Source organism: Galeopterus variegatus, unplaced genomic scaffold (assembly GCF_000696425.1).
Source record: "Galeopterus variegatus unplaced genomic scaffold, G_variegatus-3.0.2 Scaffold297, whole genome shotgun sequence".
Lineage (NCBI taxonomy): Eukaryota > Metazoa > Chordata > Mammalia > Dermoptera > Cynocephalidae > Galeopterus > Galeopterus variegatus.
This window is the reverse complement of record NW_007726408.1, coordinates 104,791-118,509: the sequence shown is the minus strand read 5'-3', so window position 1 is coordinate 118,509 and position 13,719 is coordinate 104,791. Positions and strand designations below refer to the sequence as shown.

The 13,719-nt window shown below is 31.5% G+C and overlaps 1 protein-coding gene across 1 annotated transcript in view; it reads left to right on the top strand.

Moving 5' to 3' along the window:
- Positions 1 to 13,719, top strand: part of MUC19 (mucin 19, oligomeric) — a gene marked incomplete at its 3' end in the record, with an annotated part of 133,578 nt that overhangs the window by 30,533 nt on the left and 89,326 nt on the right. The window contains exons 29-32 of the mRNA XM_008567143.1: positions 1,504 to 1,545; positions 7,056 to 7,123; positions 12,116 to 12,214; positions 12,475 to 12,549. Coding sequence (XP_008565365.1) covers positions 1,504 to 1,545; positions 7,056 to 7,123; positions 12,116 to 12,214; positions 12,475 to 12,549 — 284 coding nt within the window. The remainder of the gene's footprint in view (positions 1 to 1,503; positions 1,546 to 7,055; positions 7,124 to 12,115; positions 12,215 to 12,474; positions 12,550 to 13,719) is intronic.

Sequence of the window (13,719 nt, the reverse complement as noted above, 5' to 3'; positions counted from 1 at the left end):
TATTTTGAACGACTTCCAGATGGGGCAATGGCTGATACACATGAGTGGTTCTGCTACTACCCGCCTATAGGTTCTGGGAATTAAGGGAGTGAGGCATCAGTCAAAATAGTTTAATGAAGGGATGGAGTGGAAAGTGAGATTCAATATAGAAAGAATTAAATAAATTAGAATTGCTTATGAGCAACAAACGTCTTAAAAATCTCAATAAAAAGGATACCTGAGCTACTTCTTTTTGGACTAGGAATTACAAGAAGTAAAATAAAAAAGATAGATGACTTAAAGAATACTTGAGATGTAGAATTTTTTTCAATATTTTTCAATTCTTATCAATAATGGTATTTTTTTATTACAAGAAGTAAAATAAAAAAGATAGATGACTTAAAGAATACTTGAGATGTAGAATTTTTTCAATATTTTTCAATTCTTATCAATAATGGTATTTTTTTTAATTTCAGAAATTGCACCTACAAATGAAACATTTATAGGTAAAATCATTATATATTTTAAATATGTATTTCTGATTACTTTGTATGGTAATCCTTTCTAGTTTCACATAAATCTATGGCAGTAAAATATGTGCTAGTAAATCTGTGATATAAATTTTTTAAACTAAAATTAAAAGTTACTAGAAAATATGTCAAAATGTCATCTCATTATGTTTCTGTGAATTAAGTTAGGAATATGATTAGAACATACAACAGGTTTTCAATGCTTACTAATTAAATGTTATCATTCAAAGCTTAATATTTTTAGATAATAGTTGAATAAGTGGATGAAATAGAAGTAAATGTGGTCTCTTGTGAAGTAAGTATTTAAAAACCATGATCACACTGGGGGATGATTTGAAAACATGGAAATAAAAAGTTAATTCCCTTTTCTTAATTCATGCTTGCATTAAGCTATAGGGCGTTTCATTTATGCTTATTCAAGAGATTGCTGAGTAAAATGTAGTTTAACTTCAGTTTTGGGACATTTATATTACTGGTGGTGTAAGTATACTTAACAGTTGTAGTAAACTTACATATTTCCACCTTGTGTAATTTAAGGAGGGATTTTATTTTCTGTTCATTGATATTTGGAGGTGGCATCAGTTAAGAGATAGTACAGTAAATCAGAAACCTTAGGTTTTGATGATATATTTAAACTTATGTGACCTGTAAAATGTTATTTAAATTTTACTTATTTTTGGTCACTTACTTAAAGCTAAGTTATCACGTCAGTGTTCTGAACCATATTTCTTGGCTCATAAATAGACCTTAAACAGTTCCTGTGAAATTTTGGTTAAATGGTAATAACAGGAAATAATTAGCTCTTTATGGTGAACATAATATAATTATATAGTGTTATTTGTATTGATTTAAGTAAAAAATTATGTCACTTAACCTCTGCACACAATTTCAGAAATTTTAATTTTAGTTTATGGTAACTGGTTTGTTGAAATAAATTTCTCAACAAAAATTGTTCAAGTAATCTATTTTCAACAATGTTGTCTTCCCTAAACAGTTTCCACTACAACAGCTACCTCCATATTAAGCACCAAAGCAGGTAAATAAGTTTTAAAAAAAGCTTGTTAATTTTTAAGCTTCTAATTAACAGCAAAGTGAATTTGCAATTTAGGCATTTTGGCCGTTTTTTGAAATTTTTCATTCTCCATTTATTTATTTTCTAAATGCCCATGCCACGTAGCAGCATCTACGTTCAATTGTAATATTAGTGAAGAATATCTTCCCTATTCATAGGTTTTCTGTACTAAAAAGGACATTATGCATTCTACTGATTTGGAGAAAGTGGCTATGCCAGAAAATTTTAAGTTAACTTCTTTGAGAATCATTTACACTTTTTCTTTTGCTGACACCAAGAAATTGTAACTTTATTTGGATGGTCTGTAATTAATGCAGAGGCCAGCAGCATACAAAAGTATATTGAAATGTGTGATCATCTAATAAATTAACTTTTACATTTAATCATTTATGTTTACCTATTACATTTAATCATTTATTTGCATTCTGCAGATCTCTAAACATGTCTAAGTAAATTCTTTTTAACCTTGCTTTTTAATACCACGTTAACATACATTTCCAAATATTTGTCTCCTCCTTTGCATAGCAATTACACTGGTTACCAGTAGCTCAAACACAGGTAAGCCATAACCTCCAAACACAACTTAATTAACAGGGGATTTTTAAAAGCACCCAAAACCTCCTTCTGCAGTATTATGCCTTAGCAATGACATATTTTAAAAGAAAGTAGACAGAGGTTTTTTGGTTTTTTTAAAAAATGTTGTAGAGGAAGCTTTTGGGAAAAAAATATGCAAAGTGTTAAGTTTTTTGACCTTTTACTTGTGATCCGTAAATTTTAAAACTTAAAATCCACATTTTGGCATTTATTCACCTATGTGATCAAATTTCTCTGAAATATTAATTTCAAGTTGATTTATTTTATATCTGACCATAGATGTTCTTGAAAGCATAAATTACCCACTACACAAAACTTACTTTTTCCCCATTGTTTTCTCAAATTCAGGAACATCTATTCCAGGGATAACAACATCAAGCAGTGAAACCATAGGTAGGTAAATCAGAAAATCTATAAATGACCACTGAAATTTTTACGTATACAAACATTTTTTTTTCAGATACAAAATTGGAACAACTGACATATTAGAATCAATATCAGTTTGATTATACTTTTGAAATACTAAAGTCCAAATTTTGCCTCTGACCATCCAGTTTTGCTACTGTAGCTTGCTATTCTGTCTTTCTACCTAAACTTTAAAATTCATTGAGTAGGCTTCTGTGTCTTTAATGTAAATGAAAATATGAAAAAAAAAAGAACTTGAAAAAAATGCCTAACCAACAACTTAGCGCTGTGACTTCACATCCTACTTTTGTTTATGATATAGCCACCTTCTTTTATTAAACTAATTAGTTTTATAATAAAAAATGTTACCAATTTTGCTTGATTGAAGACTTACATTCATAATGTATGTCATTTCTTCTTAGAGTTTATATGTTTGAGAAAATAGTTTATATGTTTGATATACTTCATTCTCCCAAATCTCCACTATTTAGAACACACACACTTTCCTATACTTAGGACCTTTTTCTTTTGTTTTCCAACTTAGCACTATTTCTCTTTCTCTTTTATTTATCAATTTCTCTAGTCTTAAATGAATAAGATCTTTGAAGTCACAGATTGTAGTTTACCATCCTTGTATTCCCAATAGCACCTAGTGTCAAGCTCTTTAGTAGTTAGCATTCAAAAAATATTTGTAGAATGAATAGGTGACTTTTTTTCCCTGTTGAAAATTTATAAATCAGGGTTTATATTTTGGCACAGAATTTCTGGTGAAGTTTAGACTACTGGTTAGATATTAATTTTACTGATAAATCCTATAGCTCATATATTTCATTCATTGGAGCTAATCTTCCTTCTGTAGTATACAAATATGGAGTGTAAAACCAAGACTATTTTTGGATTATAATTAATATCATAATATATAGTTATGACTAATTTTAAACATTGCATCATTTTAGTATTATCTAATTTGTTTATTAAGTAATATAATTTTATATTCAAAAGGCATATATATATATATATATATCTTAAAGTATTAGCCATCATAGTGTGCGATATTATTAAAAACATCCAAAACAGTATGTTTACTTTCTATCAAATTTTCTCTTACTTTGGATATCGTTAGCAACATCAAGCACTACTAGCCCTTTAATGTAAGTCTTAGAAAGACTGACACATTTCAGAAATGTTTCTGTCCTTTCTGTAATTGAAATTCAGTTCCCACGGCCAGTAACAATTTCATCCCAATAGTTCTTCTGAATTTGTCTTATACACTGCAGAACAATTTTCCAGCTACATATTACCTAAGCCACAAGCAATGATCTGAATTCCTAATTCTCAGCCTGGTTCTGTTTCTAAGATGATTAATTTAATTCAGTTATATAGTTCTCCTTTAGTTAAAATTATTCATTGAGCTATTAAAACTTTTGAATCTTGTGACCATTTAAAGAAATACAATTTTCCTTGACTGTTGATTTGATGAACTCCATAGATACACATGAGTCATAAGCAACTGGATAAATATTTTATGTATTTTTTCAATAAGATGATGGTATCTGCATCCTATATCACAATAGGCACCCAGAACTAAGAAAACTGGTTTAATTTTTCCAGTTTATACATATATTGCCTTTTATTGACTTTTTTCTAGCATTCAGTTTTGAACATAACATTCAATTTTATTTTGTCAATACTTTGTATTGTAGCAAGCAAACTTCTCATATAAAACAGAAGGTCATGTGTAGATGACCTAACAGGGTTTTTGTGAGCTTTTGTAAAATTTTAGATGTAAAGTGTTTCATTAACTATAAAATACTACAACAATCTTATCAATCATTTCCATGATAGCATTTTAAAAATTATAAATCTAATATAGAGTTGAATTATAAGAAAGCTTACCTAGGTGATTTTTCCCTTAAATTTATTAGGTATTATTTATAACTTTTTAATGCTTTGTTTTACTGAATCCTAATGGTTTATTTAATTTCACTGAAATGCCAGTAGATACTTTATGCTCTATAAGTATAATATTAATAATTTACTAAATGCCATGTTGGGACTATACTGAAATATATAGTTAATAATAACTTTTACTGAAGATTTAATACATTGTAGCCATTATATTAATTATTTTTTACAATATCTCATTAAAACTCAATAATCCTCTGATTAAGTACTATTATTCTCCACAACTCCTCTCCCCTCATCATCTTATATATGGGGACATTCAAAGAGCTTACATAGTTTTTTCAGGGTTATAAGGATTGGAAAGAAAAGTTTTTTGGCATGATAAATACAGAAATTAGGGTTGTTTTTCTTTACTTTGTTATTTATGAATGCCAGAAAATATAGTCAACATTATTCTAAAATCAGTAGAAAAAAGTAAAATAAAAACATTTATTTTATGTTAAAATTGTTTAATTGTGTCACAAATTGTGTGTTTTAAATAAATTCAGTTAAATAATTTCAATGTACAGAAGACACTGATAACCAAATGATCAAATAAATAATACCTTTCAGGATTTATTAACAATGTAGATGTTGCTTATCTTGTTCCTGGAATAAATTCGTAAGAACCTATTTCCCAGATAAAACCGAGGCATACATAATTTTGGTTATTTATTTAATTTCAATTTTAAAATAATTATTAGTAGTAAGGCTTGGTTTAATTCTTAGTTTCTCATTCACTAGCCAACATCTTCTTTTCTAAATCTGTGCCCATATTATACTCAATAAGTGAGAATTTAGAAATTATTCAAATAATAACTAACTTAGTCCCCCCTGAAATTTGTGTCTTGAGGTCTGGATCAAACCAGTTGGTCATCTTTCTTGATTCAATTAACTGGATAATCATAAATTGTCTACTTCAGCTTGTGCTCTTGGGATGAGTACAAAATACTCAGAATAAAATGTGACATTTCTGAGTTTCAACAACCATAAAAGACAATATGTCAATTTACTTCTGACTGATGAATCATAATAATCCATATAAGATGGGGATGGTAGAATCTCAGAAGGTGCTAAATGTGTGTTTACTGATAGTTTTATTTTGAAGCTCTAAAAGAAAAACAAACAAAATAGCCAAGTCTACTGTTCTATTATTTTTCATTTTCCATGTAAGAATAAAACATTTCTTTTTAAGGCACACCAACGTACTTTTTAACTTTTTTTCCCTTCAATTCACTCAATAAGCATTATGTCAAAATGGAAATAAAACAATTTAAACTGTTTGCTTTTAGAATACTTTTAAAATAAATAAAGATCTTTTGTGCAGAGATTGCCTTGAACAGACTGTAGGCTTGAAAATCACATCATGTTTCCTTTACTGACATCAATGGTTTAAAAGTTGAACAGCATTTGACAAACTGGGATAAATCCATAACTATATAATGATTTCTGATTTTAAGTGGTAAGCCTTACTTGATCAGTGATAAGAAAAATGGATTCCATTTTTTAAATTTTAAAATAAGAGTTTAGTCATCTCTAGCACTGTTTTTTGGTTTTTTCTAAATAAACTATGCACCACCTAAAATATTTATATAGAGATTGAAAAGTGAAAGATTCATATTTTCATACATAATATAGCTAAGAAGAGACCTCATTTTGAATATGTATTGCCTCTCCATAAACTGTCTATAATAGATGGAAGGATTTGTTTCTTAAACATAAGAACCGGTTTCACCAAGAAATTTTGGTTAACAGCGCCAATGTTCTAAATGTAATTTCACCAATATGATTAGTGGGGTAAATCAATTTAGTCAAATCTTTTTCACTTCTATTTTATGCTTTGTGGATGGAAGGATTTGTTTCTTAAACATAAGAACCGGTTTCACCAAGAAATTTTGGTTAACAGCCCCAATGTTCTAAATGTAATTTCACCAATATGATTAGTGGGGTAAATCAATTTAGTCAAATCTTTTTCACTTCTATTTTATGCTTTGTCTGAAAATAAATCAATGTATTATGGAAATCTGTGACTCTTGAACACAAAGGTAAGATTTATTTTCAAAAGAATCTGGGCAGGGAACCAATTTTTTTTTGCCACTAACTTGTTCCTTAAATGAAGTATTTTTTATTAAATACTGGATGAAACAGTAACCTTGTATATAAGTTGTATGATTTCATTGTTGCACATGTTAAACTTTTTGTGGAGATAAAGAGCGTAGAAGTAAAATGTACTTTTGATGAATTTAGAAAAACATTACAGAAAACTTTAAAGTATGAAGGAAGCAATCTGCGAAGCTTATTTTTTCCATGCTTTATATATCTATTTTCTTTTCTCTACAATAAATGCTTTCAAAGAACTAAAATACCCTGAGAGATGACTAACCAACCATTCTAATAAGTGTGTTATTTTTAGAAGAAAAATTATACTGTTACGGACATTTTCCTTTATAGATTGATTGATCTTGACACAGAGCTAATATTTACTGAACACTGTTCTCAGTATTTGACACATATTATCTTATTTGATACAGAAAACCCTATGAATATGGTGCCGTATTTCCCCCTATTTACAAAGTAAATGAAAGCACAAAGAGGTTAAGTTATGTGTCCAAAGTTACTTGCTAATTAGTAGCAGAGAGAATTAAAATCCAGGACATGTTTTTCTAGATTTCAGTTCTAATGCCTCTGTGTTTTGATGCTTAAAAAAGAGAATAAGGTTTAATTTAATTTAAATTAGTTATTGAAGTAGCAACATATAATTGCAAATTTCTATTTCGATTGGGACTTCCATTAAAATTTTTGATTTGTTTGGTAAATTTCTATTAAAACTAAAAAAATTAAAAAACCTCTTTGAATACATGGGATACTGATTCATATAATTAAAAAGTGGGTTTCTGTTAGATAATAATATGTTAAATGCGTTTTTTGTTTTCTCAGAAAATTTTAAATCTCATAATGTTATGACAATACGTTATATATGTGTTGTTTGTATAATGTGTTTATCCTCAAGTAGCATCAATCATAGAAAGAACATAATTGCATCAAGCAACTGAGTGTAGTGGGATATAGAATCAGAAAAATAATTTGCAGCCAGTCACCAAGAGAAAAAAGAAAAAGAAAAAGAATAATTTGAATTCCTTTTTCTCTACTTACTAAATGTACGACACTAATTTAATCCCCTCATACATACCGAGCATAAGTTTGCTCATCCGCTAAGTGGGAAAAATAATATCTACGTTACAGAATTTGAAAAAGGAGTAAATGTGACAGTGTAGCCCAGTATAATACACAGTAAGTACTCACTAAAGTCAACTTTATTATTAGTGACAGTTTTATAAAGAATAATTCATCATTCCCCATACCAGCCAGCCACCAAAAAATAAATAAATAAGAATAATTCATTAGACAAATGAATTTAGATTCCAGTAGAGAAGTTTAGTATTTTTTCATTGATTAATCAGAAACATGCTGCTTCCTGAGTTAAAGTCAATTTTATATATTTTTGGATTGTTTTCAGAAATACAATGTCTTGCAAAAGCTATTAGTTTTGCAGTAATGAGTTTGTTGTTTGCAAGGGGGAGTGTTATAGATACTTCTTAAACTTACCTTCCAGACATTTATTTTAAGTAAAATGGACTCCATTGAAGAAAATGGCGAAATAATTTGTTCCTTATAAACACTAAAATGATTCTTAGAAGTAGTCAAAAAACTTAGTGATAGCTAGAAAGTTAATTGCAAGATTTTATTTTATTTTATTTATTAAGTTTATAATGAGATAAAAATAAATGGACAGAGTCACTTTGGAAAACTTTCAGGGTCGAGCATCCTATTACCTTAGAGTGTGCAGAGCTATCAGCAGTTTGGTAAAGGCAGCTCTTTTTATTACCATTTGCATCTTGGCGACAAAGATGATACACAAAAATTGGCAATATCAAGTGCATGTATGTTCATTTGCAAGTAGTAGAAAAAACAGTTGAATTTGTAGTGGTTATGGATGTCAAAAGTAATGAAAACGGTAATGCTTTATCTATCAATTTTGGTAACTAAACCATGAAGAAAAGTGGGTTCTCTTATATTCCTGTTAGTAGAGGCTTATTCCTACTTTTATTGCTGTATCAACAATTTAAGACTTACATCTTCTGAAGTTCATTCATGGGAAAAGGGAGCTATATCATAGTAGCCTAACAGGTATGCACTCCAATCTGTGACTAGTTTAGATAATTCTTACGACCCCGATCAAAGATGTGTCTTTGAGATCCACTTTGAAGCACGTTGTCATTGTAGCCACATCCATTACAAGGAAAGAGAACATAAGAATGTTCTCTAATGCATATGATAAAAAATATTTGCAAACACAAATTAAGGAAACAACTGTTAAATGACAGCTATGGCAAAATGTGACAGCAATGTACTACACAAAACCTATGGTCTTTTATTGTGAGGACAAAATGAAAGCTAACTGTTGGGGAAAAAAAGAAAAAAAATCTGTGATCAGTGCACTACCTACCGCCTATGGTGAACCACTGTGTTCTCCTTAAATCCATATTGATGAGAGCATATTCAAATGTGGAAATTTTGGATATTTCATTTTACTCCATGTGAAAATGCTGCTTTTAATTAAATGTAATTGTGGTCATTTTGAAAGTGCTCAAATTGGGATCATTGGACTCTCTTAAAGGTTAAATCAATACTGGAAATAGAATCTGCACCAAAATCTTTTGAATATCAGGATCCATCCTGCTATATCATTATAATATTAATAGTCTCTATGGTACCCAGCACAATAGTCTTTCTATGCTACTTTGCATCCAGATCAGCAAGATTTTCTCATTCAAATATTCAATTATTGTCTTCATTAGTGAGAAGAGATATCAAGATCTGAATTGGTCTGTTGATGGAGTCTGCTTGATATGGATTCTGAGAATTCTTCTCAACTAAACCTTGACAATGATTTTGAGAGCTCTCACATAAAATTTCTCTCAAACTTCTTAACATATTTATAAATCAAATTTTTAAAGTAATCAGGGGAGACAGGATATTTTATTATTTATATGACACTATAGTCTACAATTTCTAGTCAAATTTCTGATATTTCCATTAATATAGTAAATAGGTAATCAAAAAAACTTAAAAACTACAGGAGATGATATATTATACATAAGGCAGAATGACATAAAAAGCAGATGGGTCACAGCCCTAGGTACTGGGTGACTTAGATTTTAGTCCCTCCTTTGTCACTGACCACCAGTGATCTTGAGCATATCACTTATCTTTTCTGGGTCCAATTATTTATATGCAAAATGGATGTAATATTTTGACCCTACTCATTCATCTCTTCATTAATTCATTCAGTGGACAAATATTTATCAAGCCCCTATTATGTGCTAGGCACTGGAGGTATTTTATGAGTTAAGATAGACATGGTGTCTGCCTTCATGGAGCCTACAGTCTAGTCAAGAAGATGAATATCAATCAAGTAATTACAAAAACAAATGGAATTTGCATCAATGACAAGAATGAGGAAGTGCTTAAAATGGGGCAAGAGATAAGGGAGAGGGGATTTGATCAAGTCAGGGAGATCAGGAAAAACTGAAGAAAAGATGATCAGTTGAAAACTGACCAATGGAAATTTGACTAGGACAAGAGGGAAAGGATCCGTGTTCCAGGTACAGGGAACTGCAAACAGCAGGAATGAAAGATTGAAGGAAGGCCAGTGTGACTGGAAGAGGAGTGAGGATCAAATAGAGAGATCGTGTGAGAAGTTTCTTTTTCTAAAGTACAAAACACCATAAAATTGTGAAGTGACATTATTACATAAAGTGAGCAGTAGATTTCCAGGGATTTTCAATGGACATTAATACTGAAGTAGAGAAAACACCTGACTCTTCATTTATTATGAAAACAAGAAATTAATAAAGACTTATTTTTTTTTTTTAAAAGATGACCGGTAAGGGGATCTTAACCCTTGACTTGGTGTTGTCAGCACCATGCCCAGCCAGTGAGCGAACCGGCCATCCCTATGTGGGATCCGAACCCGGGGCCTTGGTGTTATTAGCACCGCACTCTACCGAGTGAGCCACGGGCCGGCCTAATAAAGACTTATTTTTAAGTGCACAGACCCCTCAACAAATATTTCACGAACCCCTGCACATTCCCGACAATGGGCAGGCATTGGGAGTACAAAGATAAAACATAGCCTCTTCCTTGAGGAGTTTCCTCGTAATCCAAAGTTGTTTACTGGTAACTGCAAATGTATTTCCACAAACCTGCTATGTCAAATCATAAAAACAAATCTTAAAAAATTCCTCCTTTCCCACCCAAATCCTTATAGACTAAATTCTTCTTAGAAAAATATTCAAGCTTCAGTGGTAGTGGAAGTCGAAGTAAACATAAACTGTAAAATTAACCTCTGCTTGCTGAGTAGAGAATGGGTTTTATCATTGCTGATATCCATTTATTCCACTTACTCTGTATTTAGAATTCAGCATATGTGCATGTGTGTGTTTGTGTGTACATACTACACCATCTTACATAACAGACTCAAACATCGGTGAATTTTGGTATGGGGAGAAGTCCTGCAAGCAACCCTCCATGAATTCTGAGAGATGACTGTATACACACATGTACACACAAACACATTGGGAAGTATATCATAATGTCACTATTTTAAAAATGAAATAAAATTTTATTATTAATTTTAAACACTAGTATATTACAAATTACTATATTGAAAACTTTTCAACAGGTGAACAATCTTTCTAGTACTTTTCCCTCGAGGCCAGGAAAATTCACATATTTCTGTTTTTCTTATTAGGAACAACTCTAAGTCCTCTCACTGAATCTTTTGCTACAGGTCGGTATTTTAATTCCTGGTTTCAAATGTGAAATGAAAATATTTAACATGATAAATTATTAGTAACTCTGTTTTTAAGGAAGAATTTACATGAATCTGGTTTTTGAAAAAAAATTTCAAATAAATAGTTTACTAGGCTTGCACTGCTGGTTTTTAAAGTTTTTTAAAAATTGAATTTAATTTGTTTTTATCAGTTTGTATTGACTGGCTATAATATGGTTTCCAGTTTTATTTTCTTCTTTATCATTGACTATTAGCGTAGTGTTTACAACAGTACTAAATAGCTCAAAAAATTTTTAAAAAATAGGTTAAGAGAAAACGTGTATATCTAATGAAATATTTTAGTCTTTTAGGTGTTTTAAGTGTAAAAGTAGGAATTAGCTATTTCACAATAGCGTTTCATTATTTATCATCAGCCCTAAGCAACAGTGATTAGGGCATAAGGTTCTGCGTATTCTAAAGCAAAGTTATTGCAACAAATGTATCAAGACCTAGTCAGACCCAATTCAAGACACAGAAAAATGTCTTTGTAAAACAACTCACCCCCCCCTAAAAAAAAAACTTAACCAAAACCTTCAAGAAAATATTAGATCAAAATTTTAGCTAATTTTTGGCAGAAGTCAATGGATTCGTTTACACTATTATCTTTAGGAGGAATCAATCAGGCAGTTAAATCATCCATTGATAATAAACATCAATTAAACTTTAGATAAAGAGTTCATTTTTTGTTTTTCTCAGGCATTACCAGAAGTGTAGTTTCCATCACCTCCACAGCTGGAAGTGCAAGCACTGCTGGAGTGGTGAACCCCACCTTCACCAGTCCCGGGGACATATCAGGTAAATTAATTTGAGAGCAAAGTAAAACAGCATCAGCTAAGCAGCTGGTTTTGGGCAATGCTACTCAGGACAATATTTTTAATATAAAAAATCAGACTTAGGTTATACTCCTAATATGTAATTGAAATGTAATATCTTCAGTCTTTTCAAAAGTTGCTTTCTTATAGTCTGTCATGTTACAAGTGCCCATTACCTTGGTAGTTGGTAGTGCCCAACCACTTTTATTAGCCAGATGTTTGTTTCTTCTTTACCTTCATTAGGGACAACTGGAGTCTCACCAAGTGGAACCACAGGAGCTGACAATGTAACTTCAAATGACGCAGGCTACACAGTGGGTAAGACAAAGAAATGAGTAATCTGCTCTCTCTACAGTAGCTAGTTTCCACAGGTAGTCCTCTGATTCAGCTCAGCAACAGCCCTGCCCTGAATACATCCTTAGGTAACAGGGGCCAAGTATTAGAGCAATCTAAGTCACCTGGGTGACTTTGGGAAAAGTTGACTAATGACTAATATTTATGAGGGGTCCTCAAGCAGTTTATGGAAATGGTTTTATCTTTTAATTTTATTTTTCCATGGTAGTTACCTGTCATTATTCCCATGAGGTGAGAAAATAATGGGAAGTCTCTTAGCTGGCAAAGGCAGGATTAGAAAACACAGTCCCAAGCCTCATGGGCAGCAGCTCTATAGGTCTGTGATCTGTGTAGAAGAGCATCCATCTTATCCTCGTGCATCACCAACTAAATTTCAACTATGGTTGGTTCATGATAAAATATGGCTGACATTCTTTAAGCATAAATAACAAGCCTGAGTTCACCCCGCTAGAAGAGCATCCATCTTATCCTCGTGCATCACCAACTAAATTTCAACTATGGTTGGTTCATGTAAAATATGGCTGACATTCTTTAAGCATAAATAACAAGCCTGAGTTCACCCCGCTCCTCATGCAATTGGTTAATTTTAAGAACCTGTTCAGTTTCTTCTCGTCTGCATCACATTTGCTTCTGCTTTTGTTCAGGTGTAAACGTTTTCTTGTCTACCTAGCTCATCTTCCTCTAACACAGTTCTGCTCAGTGTGTTGTTCCTGTTTCAGCAGCATTAGTATCTCCTTGGAATGTCTTAGTAAACCATGTAAATTTCTGGGTCCACCTGCCTAGAATCAGGAGCTGTTGGAGTGGAGCCAGTGAGCAGTGTATTAACAAGCCTTTACGCCAGTGATGCTCATCAAAGTTGACAACCACTGCTCTGACAGTTACAATTTTTCCCTCTTTCCTCCCAATTTGCATCCTACCCAATATGGTGCCAGAATGTACTTCTAAAACCTCAGCTATCATCACGTCACTTTGCTACTTAAAATTCTTCAGTTGTTCTGATGGTTAAGACAAACCAGCACTCCTATATATTAAAAGCCACTTCTTTCGGGCATGCATGGGACTTCTCTGTATCCATTTATTAACTAATCCACGGCCTTATTTAATATTTCCTTTATAAATTTTCCCTTAGCAATT